Here is a 12,315-nt window from a genome sequence, read left to right as displayed (position 1 = left end):
GGGACATAATAATCAACTACATTGTATATTGACAAAATAAAAAAAATAAAAAAATAAAAAAGAATATAATCACCCAGATCTTACTTTCTTTTTTTTTTTTTTCTTTTTGTCTTTTTTCATGACCGGTAAATGGGATCGCAACCCTCGGTGTCATGCCCGTACCGCGATTGGCAACGGGATCGCAACCCTCGGTGTCGCGCCTGTACCACGACTGGCAATGGGATCGCAACCCTCGATGTCATGCCCGCACCGCGCTCAACCAGTGAGTGGACCGGTCTCTATATGGGATCCGAATCTCGGCGGGAGCGCCGCCCTCTACCGAGTGCGCCACCGGGCCGGCCCCAGATCTTACTTTCTAAGTACCACTTCTATGCTAAAAAGAACCAGGGCTCTTTGGAGATTCCAGATGTGGTAGAGGGTAAGTACACAGTGAGCCTGGGTCATTTACTGGGCCAGAGATCAAGGAAGTGCTCAAGGTGTTATGGGGATATAGAACCAGCTTGAAGAGTCTCCTACTGACCAAATTTCAGACATTACAAACATCAGAAAGAAGAAAAAGAATAATTACTATAATTGACTATGTAATATTGAATAAATAAATATCCACAAGTCCATAGTGATAGTCACAAAAGAGAAAGGAAAAATCCATTTGCCACCATTGGAACTGATTATTACACCAACCCTTTATTCTGAAAATTGGTAAAGAGAAAAAACAAGAAATACACACTGTCTTCCTACACAGAGCTATAGTTCATGTCCACTATTAACAGAAAGTTCTCTTTCTTTTTTTTACACAAAAGTAGGCCAACGAATCAATGTAGAAGGATGTTAGATTCCTGCTTGATGCCAAATCATAGATTACTTGGTAGTTGAAAAGGGAATATATACCTTTTTGATAGAGATCTCTTATAGTCACTATCTTATAGTCACACCAAATGTCCAAATTTAGAATCATTAATAGGGAAGCAACCTGATATTACGTGCCTCCAGGTGTGATGCAATAAACTATACAGCATCATCTATACTTGCCTAATAATAAGCAAGTTTTTTTTTTTTTTTTTGTCTTTTTCCGTGTCCGGCAACGGATCGCAACCCTCAGTGTCGCCCCCGTACCGGACTGGGACCGGCAACGTGATCGCAACCCTCAGCGTTGCGCCCGCGCCTTGCTCAGCCAGTGAGCGGGAACCGGTCTGTATGTGGGATCCGAACCCTCGGCGGGAGCGCCGCCGCACTTCCCAAGCGGCGCACTAGCGCAGTGCGCCACCGGGCTGGCCCTATAAGCAAGTTTTTAATCCTGACTTCCAGTTTAATGAACACAGAGTGCATGATCCCATGTGGAAATGAGACAAAAGCAGAAAATATAAGAAACTAGTCTAATCTCTTCAAACTAGTCTCTTCAAAAGGTCTGAAAAAAATTGGGTTGGGTTAGAGGAGATAATTTCCTAGATTAAAGGAGACCAAAGAGGGCCGGCCCGGCGGCGCACTGGATAGTGCGCCGCTTGGGAAGCGCGGCGGCGCTCCCGCCCGAGGGTTCGGATCCCACATACAGACCGGTTCCCGCTCACTGGCTGAGCAAGGCGCGGGCGCAACGCTGAGGGTTGCGATCCCGTTGCCGGACACGGAAAAAGACAAAAAAAAAAAAAAAAAAAAAAAGAGACCAAAGAAATAAAACAAGCAGAAACAACGTGTGACACTAGGCTGGGTCCTGGTTTAAAAGAAGAAAAAATGACAAGACTATTTTAGGGACAATCAGATAATTTTGATTATGGATTGAATATAAAATGGTATTAAGGAATTAATGTTAATTTTCTTAGTGTAATAATGGTATTGTGATTGCATAAGAGAATATCCTTATTCTTACAAGAAGCATGTGGAAGTATTTAGGGTGAAATGCCATCTCTGAAATTTACATTAAATGTATACACATATATACACATTTTGAAATTTATATACAATACAGGCATTCATTGCACTCAATCTCTCTGTATTTTAAAAATTGTCATAAGAAGAAGTTGGGGGAAAAAGTATAACCATTTAACATTTACATATAATTCATACCTGCCAAAGCACTTATCCAAAGTTGTGTTTGCTTTTTATAAATTTCTGACCTGGACTGTTGTGAACATTACGAATTATGACAAAGGCAATCAAAAGGCATCATGGATAAAATATGGCCTGCTTTTGTCATCTCACACTGTACTGAGGGAGTGAATGAAATATGACCCTTCTACCTGAATCTCGCTGGATCAAATGTTACATGGCAGATGGCTCAACAAAAAAGCAGGAAGGCTCACAAAATGAAAGGCCTAAGAGCTGAATATCCGGTACTTCTGCTAATTGCATATACATAAATTTATACAAGTAAATATATACAAGTAAACTAGGCATCCCTGTATTTGCAGGTGTTTTTTTACTTCTACTTAAATTTCCAGATAAAAATAACTATGTAATTTTGATAATTATCCAAATAGCCATTTCAATAACCATGATGAGCTAATGTGAACTGGAGAACCAATACTTTAAAAAATTAATTTCCACTTAATAAATGCTATTAAAAAATGAGCTCCCGGGCCGGCCCGGTGGCGCACTGCTACAGTGCACCGCTTGGGAGCACAGCGGCACTCCCGCCGAGGGTTCAGATCCCACATACAGACCGGCCGCTCACTGGCTGAGCGAGGTGCGGACGCGACACCAAGGGTTGCGATCCCGTTGCCGGTCACGAAAAAAAGACAAAAAAAAAAAAAAAAAAAAAAAAAAAAAAAAAAAAAAAGCTCCAAATCACAAAAGCACATATTTTACTCCTATGAAGAAACAGACCTCTCTTATTACTTTATAATCTTGGACAAATTTATGAACTTATCTGAACCTTAATTTCTTTATCTGTAAAAAGGTGACTATTAAAAATGACCCAAATCCATAATGTAGAAAAGCCTAAAGAACAAATAATCTACTTTTTTCTTTCTCCCCACTCCCCAGTAAAATAAAGGGCAGTAAACAAAAAAACACCAAACAAGAAAAAAAAGTTAAGACTATTAACAGTTTTTTAAAAATCAAAACGATTATATTTTTCACACAAAAATTTTTTTGACACCATTGGGAAAAACTGAACACATACATATTGGACGATAGTGGAAACAATATTAGTATTATACTAAGACAAAAGTCCTTATACACTGGAGATACATACTAAAGTATTTACAGGTGAAATGATACCTAGGATTATTTTTAAATATTCCAGATATACTCATGTGTACTGTACAATTAAAAATTAAGTTTAAACAAATGATAGTTATTTTGATCTCCACTGAATTCTAATAGTAAAGAATTATAAGCTGGTTACTCTCAACATTCAAAGTAATTCACCTCAAAAAGAGATGGAGGAGGAGGTGGCAGACTTGTAATTTTGGCAGATCTTTGTTTTTCCACGAGCAGTGCTTCCTTTCGAACTTTTATATGCCTTAAAAAACAAGAAATGTCATCAATTAATCTCTCAGCTAATATTACAATCCTCTGAGTTAAAAATATAAGTCACTGGATCTCAAAAAATCCTCCAGTCTGATCCCACAGGCTCAGCATGCTGTTTAATAAAGAATCTATCACAGAGGAAATGTAAGAAAATGTTTACCAATTGAAAGAGGCATCTCGAAAGACATAAAGCTGTATAGTGGGAACCAACCCGACAAATATCTAATGTTCTTTAGTTTAGAATAGTTTAGAGTAAAAAAAAAATTTGAAATGTTGATAAAGATGGGTCATTATTTAAATGACCACTGCTAACTAGTAATGGGGTCCTTAACTTTCACAACATGAAAAAATTAATCACTATTGGCTTCCACAGAATCTACAACCTATTTTAATATCCTTTTTTTTTTTTTTTTGGCAGTTGGCCAGTATGGGGATCCAAATCCCTGACCTTGGTGTTATCAGCACCATGCTTTCCCAAGTGAGCAATCTGACCAGTCTTTTAATGTTCTTAACCACACTTATTTTTACTTCTTTCATATCAGAAACAGATTTTGGTTTATGTGCTTTCTGAACTAGCCATACTTTCCCAGAAACTTAGAATGTTTAAAACCAAATAGAAGAGAAAGCTCATTTGTCACTATGTTCACTCCCCCAATGCATTATTTTTTAAACCAAGTTTAACAAATGCAATGGACACATTATATAACTTTAACATCTGCTCACACAGTATCCTATGTACCCTCTACTTCCAGCAATATCAGTTTCGGTTGGGAATATGGTAAAAATTATTATTACTTTACCAGGTTTTTTGTCCCATTAATACTTCTTTTTGATTTTTCTGTACTTTCAGGGCCTCTTTGTGCCTCACTTCTGCTTTTCTTTTCCTTTCTGCTGCCCTCTGTGCCAGAGCAACCAAATCAGGCTCCTAAAAATATTTATTTATTATTTAAAATGTCACTTTAAACAAGATTAACAGAAATACACCTTATCTGATATCAGAACAGAAGTGACTTCTCAATTTTGTCATCCTCTTCCTACATACTACAGCAGTGTTTCTCAAAGCACAGCAATGATACCACTGATGATATGCTATATTAGGGAGGAAAAACACAAATATTTTAATTTAAAGTTAATGTAATAATTTAACATACTATTACAAAAACAAAAATAGAATAGTAAATTACTTAGGACAAAGGTTAAGTTAAGTAATAAAAGAGTCCATTTAAATCAAAATGCCAAATATATAGTAATATGGGTGGGTTCTCCAGTCAGGGCAAAATTGTGAAGGTGATATTCAAATGACTGAGGCTCGGGAAACACTGCACTAAAGCACAAAGTTAATGGTGGCACAAATAAAGCTATAAAAGTCTGATGTCATAACTTAAGGCTATTATTAAAAATACAGACTAAAACCAAGAAACAGATTGCCACATTTTTTAAAGATATTTCTTTTCCTCACTAGTTGTTATCAAAGATTTGCCTTCTTTAGAACCAGCTTGCTTACTGTGTGTGACTGACTCTGAGGACCACAAACTAGTATTTTCCAACCAGAAATCACAAAAACAAATCAAGGTCAGGGAACAGTCTTAAATACTAAGTTCTACTTTGGCTTTTTTTGAAAGTCATCAAAGAATTTTTACTATTTGTGTTTGAAATCCAAGTGTATATATGTTCAACAATAGCACATGTTTAGAGGTATGAGGAATGATACTGAAATGGGAAATCTAGATCCACCCCACTGAACCTGTGTAAAATGCTTGTGATGAACAACAATTTCTGATTCAGAGGTTATTATTTTATTTACCCAGGTAGATAAGTACTAGAAGAGAATAATGGTAATTTAAACACCACAGGAGGATAGATTTTACTTGACATGAATTTTACTTGACATGACTCTTCCTAGGAATAAATCTATAGTTATTCTCGAACTACATGAAATTGATAAAAAAGCTCAGGCTGTCCTAAACAAATTCTATACACGAAAACATTTTTTATCATACAAGCATTCAAGAACTGTAATTTATTTTTAACTAATATTAGCACCACAATCAAGTAGTCAAATAAGCTCTCACTCACATTTTCTTTGGCCTGTTGATGTCCCTCTCCCATATTTCTTAAACTTGCCAAATATAGTTTTTCCAAGTTCTGTATTTTCTGAGTTTGTGATTCCTCCCATTCTGCCCTTAGCTCCTCTGCCAAACGAGTAAATTGCTGATTTCTCCTCTGTTTTATGTCTTCTCTTATCTGTAAGGCGATATCTCTTTCTTGTTCTCGAACCTGAAGAATTAGTATTCAACAATGGAAGAAAGCTTACTTAAACTTTTTGGAAAACTTATTTGAAAACAGGAACCCAAATGAGTTCTCTTCAGGTCAGTCAATTTTCCTGAATATTCATCTTACATCAGATAAGGACTATGTAAAACAGAAAATCGAAGTGATGTAGAAAAAATAGAAATCTCAAGACTACTTCTAAAGTCCCCTAACTGATTAGCTTTTACCTCCCCTCCCTCCGTACCCCAATCCTTAATGGGATTGCTATTATCACTCTGCTAATCTATAATAGGTTAAAATGGTAAACATTATTCCACAAACTTTATATCCCAGAGGAGTATAGATAGAGCCAGATAAGAATGCCATTTCTGTGGTACATCATCTCTAATTCTAGACAGAATAGCACCCAAAACTTGCTTCACAAAGATGTAACTATATTCCTCTAAAGACTTCTACAAAAGGATAAGCTGCAAGTTTCTAATAAATTTGTTCCAGCCGCTAATAATCTTTCCAATAGGTCTTCTTCAAAGTCATTCTAAGCTTCCTGTTCTAATCTTCATCAATTATAGAGCATTTAAAAAAATGATATTTCAAGAACTATTCTCCAATATTTATTGAGTCAAATAATACCTATCTTCCAACTCTTCTCCAATCTACTTACCATCTCAGCCTATTTTTCAAATGTCTCAAAACTAGTTAATATGCAAGTACCAGGGCGCTTGTACAGCTGAAAAAGGCCTTTAAATGCAAAATTTTATTTAGAACATTCTAATACAAAAAAATACAAATAATCTGGGAAGACAAAGACTTTAAAACTGTATCCCAAATAAATCATACCTGTAGCAATCTTAGTTTTCGTCTTCTTTCATAATCTTCCTTCAAAATGAAGGCTTCCTCATTAGGACTCAATCTCAGCTTGCCAGGATTTACTACTTTTCTTTTCATTTCCGTGTACTTCCAGTAGGAATCCTCTGAATTTTAAAAAGAGTAAAATGTCCATAAGGATATATACCATTAAAATAGGCCAGCAAAGATTAATTTTAAACATTCACTTTAATACTTTCGACATTTAAAAGGCTGTATACATGCAAATAAAATAATTTGGGTAAACAAAGTCCAACCTATTTAGAAAGAGAAATTATAAATTCAGCACTTAGACCAGTGGTCCTCAGATGAGTGAGAAGGGGGAAGTAAAGAGTGGATCAGAATTACTCAGAAAAGTGTGTCCCCACCTACAGCAGATTATTGTTCACTCTGAGTAACCGGGACCTGACTTATTCCTCATTGGCATTTCCGGAGTTTATCTAGCCTAAATGTAAAAAAGCAAAGACTTAAAAAGATGTGTTGGCATAGAATAAATGTTTTCACAACTACAATTTAACACCTTAGAACTTCTATAACTTGTTCATACCAGCAAGACTGCTGTAATTTCAAGGACTTCTGGTCCCTGGATTCAACTCCCAGTCTATTGTATACAACTTGATTACCAAGCATCACTGTATCTCATGGAATCCCATCAATCCCATGTTTTATATTCTACAGTAATTCTTCAGTAATTACATTGTGATTTGCAAGTGAATGACCATTAAAAATCCCTTTTAGAATATTTCTGTTTGGATGTGTCAAGTGTTTAGATCCCAGGTTTATTCTTCTTTTTTTTTTTTTTTGTCCTTTTTGAGACTGGCCACACCGCGCTCAGCCAGTGAGCACACCGGCCATCCCCATATAGGATCCGAACCTGCGGCGGGAGCGCTACTGAGCTCCCAGCGCCGCACTCTCCCGAGTGCGCCACGGGCTCAGCCCCCAGGTTTATTCTTCTATTGCTACTGTTTACACTCAGGTGTTCTCACTCTTCTCCACAGATTATAATATGCCCCTATTTGGGGGACTGTGGTGGGGAGAAATGAAAAAAATGTAAGAATCTATAGCTTCTATAATTTGAAGACCCTCCTCAGGTAACTCTGATACAAATGTGTTCCCATTACCACCATTTCCAAAAATTAGACACTTAACATCAGTACACAACTATGATTTTATTTGAGACAAGTCAACATTTCTTAGGTTTCCTTACAATGACCAGGCAGGCAAACTGGGTTACTACGTACTTATTTATTTAATGTCCACATATTTAATTTTCCATGAAGCTGTCCTCTAGTAATTCCTGCTCTACTCACCCACCCACTCCTGACTTGCCCATCTATAATTCATATTACATATATATTCATATGGGGACTAATTTTATGTTGTCTTGGTATTACCTCCTCTAGTTTTTCATCAATTACAGGTTTGCCCTTTTTAACAGTTGAAGGATGGTGGCTTTGGTTTTTAAAAATTTTAATATTTAAATAAAGTTTTACAATAACAACTAGCAGTAAGTTATAGCACTTACTATGAACACACACAGTTTTCAATCAGCTATAAACAGAGGGCAAAGAGTCTGCAGGGTTACCCAATAGGGACTAATACTTTTACAGTGAATTCTCCATCAGAACGTAAACTCAATGAGGGCAGGTATGACCTTATTGGCTGTTTTATGTCCATAGCCTAAAAATAGTGTCTTGCACATAGTAGGTACTTCAGTAAGTGTGTTGACTGAATGAATGCCTCATTCAGTGAACTAATTCTGCAAAGTGCTACATAGGTATACACAGTCGTTACTACTATCTTCAATAGGACTCTTATGTCAAAAAGGAATAACTGCTTGCATTTAAAAATCTTTTAATGCATCCTACTCATTTGATACTCACAAGGCTCTAGTAACGGTAGACAAAGTGCTGATTATTTTTCTTATTTTGCACATGAACAAACAAGGGCCTCTTGGGTTAAAGGACTTGCCCTAAATGAAAGGGCAATATCTAGTGGCAGAGCCTAGGCAAGAATCTGGTTTCCTTATCCCAAACGGCTTCTAACTTTCCAACATGCTGAAACATGTGGAGAGAGGAAAATTTTATTTAAGTTGTTGTTTTTTACAACTGAGGACTGAAGAACAGTGAAGAACTGAAGAAAAAAATGACCAAGATTAAATTTAGTCTTCACAATGTGCCTTTATCAATTTGTCTGAAAGTCTTTGACAATTCACTCATACTCAGACTAATTCCTGATGCATCTCAGAATATCAATGAATGGAAAAAAAAGCCAGACATAAAAGAGAACATACAATAAAATTCCATTTATATGCAGTTCAAAACAAGCAAGACTAATCCACGATGAGAGGTAAAAATAGGTGTTACCTTTCTGGAGGTTACTGACTGGGAGGTGGCACAAAGGAGCATGCTGGAGTGCTGGAAATATTCTATATTTTGATCTGTATGATGGTTACACAGGTGTATACATATGTAAAAGTTTCTGAAAAGGTACACCTAAATATCTGTACTTTATTCTTCGTTATAGCTCAATATAAAAGAAAAAAAAAACTAATTTTTCAGATTCCTTTGAGTGTCCATCATCTCATGCCAGAGGATTTTAGGAAAACATATATACACTTATTTTTAGCCCCTAAAATCTGACAGAATATTTGTTTTCCCTTGTGTATGATTTTTAAGATTTTTAAACTTATTTGGAAATATTTTGACTTAGAATTCCCATACACTCTTTGCTCAGCTTCTCCAAATGACAACTGGTTACATAACAACGATACAATGATCCAAGCCAGGATATTAACATTGGCACAATACTTTGAACTAATCTATAGACCTTATTCAAAATTTGTCAGACCTATTGTCTAATAGACACTAATGTCTATTTTCTGGATAAGGATCCAATCCAAGGACAACATATTGCATTTGTTGTTGTGTAACTCTGGGTCCTCCAAGAAGAAGATGCCAAGATAGGATTAAATCCACAGATTTTGTTAGGGGAACTGGCTGCCTAAGGCAAAACAGGGAGGGAGATGGTAAGAGCTAGGAGCACCTCAGACTTCAATGCAAGGTTGACACTGAATGAAGGAGGAAGAGAGGAATGGGTAAGTGCCTCTTAGATAGCCATGCAGTCTAAGGAAGGTGCAGCAAGGCCTTTGGGGTTTTTCACAGACAGGCCTCCTTTAGTATTCCTGCCACTCAGTCTTTGTATAGGAGCAGCCCATGAGAAGCTGGCCTCCATGCAATCGGGGATTTCAGAATGCAGGAGATGGTTACATTCTCATGACTGCCAAGGTTGTCAAGTCTCCTCTAATCTGGGACAGTCTTTCTTTTCAAGATCCTAACATTTTTTAAAAATACTGGCTAGTTATTTTGTTGACTGTCCCTCAATTTGGATTGGTCTAATCTTTTCTTGTGTTTAGAATGAGGTTATGCATTTTTAGCAAGAACATCGTGGGAGTGATGTTACCTTTTTCAGTGTATCATGTCAAGAGGTAAATGATATTGCAAAACCTTACGGCTGATGATGTGAATTTTGATGGCAAAATTTTCACATCAAAATTTTGAATTTTGATATGAAGGTGATGTCTATGAGGTCTCTCCACTATAGCTACTACTTTTCGCTTATAAGTTGTAAGTATCTGATAAAGAGATAGTTGAGGCCATATAAATATAATGTTTCTCATCCTACTTTTGCCCAGTAAGTTTAGTATCCATTTATGACTGCTGTCTGAAACAACTACTGTGGTCTTTATCAAATGGTACTTTCTATTTCCATTATTCCTTCTAAGCTTAGCAATTGAAATCCTATTGTAAGAAGTTTTTCCTATTAAATTATTTATTCCTATCAATATAGATTTTAAATTGTGTTTTATTACGATCCAATAAAGGGGATGATACCACTTATCTTGTGAGATTTTATCCTGAGGATTAATGGTACCTAGCACATGGTAATCACAAATTAATATTAAACTTAGAAGATTTGGGTTCAAGCCCCAACATTGCCACTTACTACCAGAAAGACACTGGCCAAGTCACTTAAGTCACTGATTTCATTTCCTTAAACTGTATAAAGGGAAGTATATCTGCCCCAATAGGTTTGTTCTGATGATTATGTGATTTAACCAGTGTGAAACGGCAAATACAGTCTAAGTATTAAACGCTCAAACAGTCGCCACCGTTTTAAAAGCCGAGTTAGTGACAAGTTAATACCTGAGAATTAAAGGGATCAGACACCAAATGAGAGCGTGCTCGTTGCATGAAACGATTGCAGGAAATGCTCTTAAACGGCTACCAGGTTTCAGGCCACGTTCGCTGGGAACCTGGGGGAAGTGTGTGCAGCAGTGGCGGAGGCCCTCGCGGCCGTCCCGGTTTGGAAGCTGAGGGACCGGGGAGGATGCAGGGGAAGCCCGCCCGACCTGACCCCAGGACAGTGCGCAAAGCCACTCGCGCAAAGACCCCGGAGCAGCCCGACGCAAGAAGGAGGAGGCTCTGGGCCGGGCGCGCCTCCGGGGCACGCGGCCTGCCGAGGCCTAAGAACCGCGGGCCGTGCTGCGTTCCCGAGGCGGCGCCTTCCCGGGATTCCCTTCCTTCGGGGCACACGTCCAGCTCCTGGGCCGCAGGGAGTAGTGTACCCCCGGGATGGCAGGGAAGCCGGCGCCTCCGTCACTCACCTGAAAACCCGCCCGGAGTCAGGAGGCGTAACTCAGAGGAAGAACGCCTCAGCAGCACCCGCCGATCAGCTGCCCCACAGCCGTTTGTGCGCCTGCGGGGCAGCCATCGCCGAGCTCCGTCACTTCCGTCATTCAAACCGCCCGCCAATGGCGGGACCAAACCGCGGGAACCAGCCTGGTCCCGCCTCCACCCGGGGGCTTCCGGGAAGGCCGCGCTCCATGCGCACGCGCGCAAGCGGGCGCCAGCCCCCCACAGATCCCTATGGTTTCTCTTACTCACCCCAGCTATGAGGTTTTACCTCTTCACTTTCAGCATGCTCTTTTTACGTGCCCAGAAAGGGGAAGATACTGGCCCAGAGCCATAAGAGTGGCTTTAGTCTTAAGGCCCCATCATAAAGATGTATTGGGATATGCATCCTTTCCTATACGGACTGCACAATTCATTGGTACTATTACGTGCAATTAGTGTCTGATAGCTTTTATTTAAGGCCTCCAGTTCATAAAACAGCCATATCATGTTACCCTGTGCCACCAGAGTTCCCATTCACCTAGAACATGTTACGGGTTTGTCTGCTCTAAATAACCTATGATCAGAAAGGTAGTGAGCACAGGTTCATGTTTATTGAGCATCTGTTATGTGCCAAATACACTGTGCTAGGTTCAGGGAGACAAGAGTAAATGGATTATCACCCCTATCCTAGATTTTGCAGTCTAGAGAGTTAAACATACCAGGAATCAAAGGATTAGAAAATGGGGGCTGCAGAGGGGAAGTTGCTGACGAGATTAGATCTGGCTACACTTTGGCTGAAGACAGAAGGCAGGGAAACTGATTAGGATGCTACTGCATGAAGTGAAAGATAATAGCAAGAGAAGTGGATAGATTGAAGAGGCAAATACGACACCAAACATCAGGAATTGGTAGTTAACTGGTTATGGGAGGCAAAGGTTGATGTCCAAGTTCCAGATTTGGCAAACGAGTGCATGGGAGTAACATCTTTACAGAACACATGGGAAGAGGAGCAGGTTTGGGAGGGAGAAGTAATGAGTTA

The 12,315-nt window shown here is 38.7% G+C and overlaps 1 protein-coding gene across 1 annotated transcript in view; it reads right to left on the bottom strand.

Annotated features, from left to right (window-relative positions):
- Positions 1-11,337, bottom strand: part of KIAA1731 (KIAA1731 ortholog) — a 62,833-nt gene extending 51,496 nt beyond the window's left edge. Inside the window, exons 1-5 of the mRNA XM_008581755.1 lie at positions 11,267-11,337; positions 6,574-6,707; positions 5,542-5,742; positions 4,266-4,390; positions 3,364-3,457 (exon numbers count right to left, since the gene is read on the bottom strand). Coding sequence (XP_008579977.1) covers positions 3,364-3,457; positions 4,266-4,390; positions 5,542-5,742; positions 6,574-6,681 — 528 coding nt within the window. The 5' untranslated portion in view covers positions 6,682-6,707; positions 11,267-11,337. The remainder of the gene's footprint in view (positions 1-3,363; positions 3,458-4,265; positions 4,391-5,541; positions 5,743-6,573; positions 6,708-11,266) is intronic.
- Between the last annotated feature and the right edge of the window lie 978 nt (positions 11,338-12,315).

This window comes from Galeopterus variegatus, unplaced genomic scaffold (genome assembly GCF_000696425.1).
Source record: "Galeopterus variegatus unplaced genomic scaffold, G_variegatus-3.0.2 Scaffold2452, whole genome shotgun sequence".
NCBI classification, from domain to species: domain Eukaryota; kingdom Metazoa; phylum Chordata; class Mammalia; order Dermoptera; family Cynocephalidae; genus Galeopterus; species Galeopterus variegatus.
Note: the sequence above shows the minus strand (reverse complement) of the source record. Positions and strands in the feature narration are given on the sequence as shown.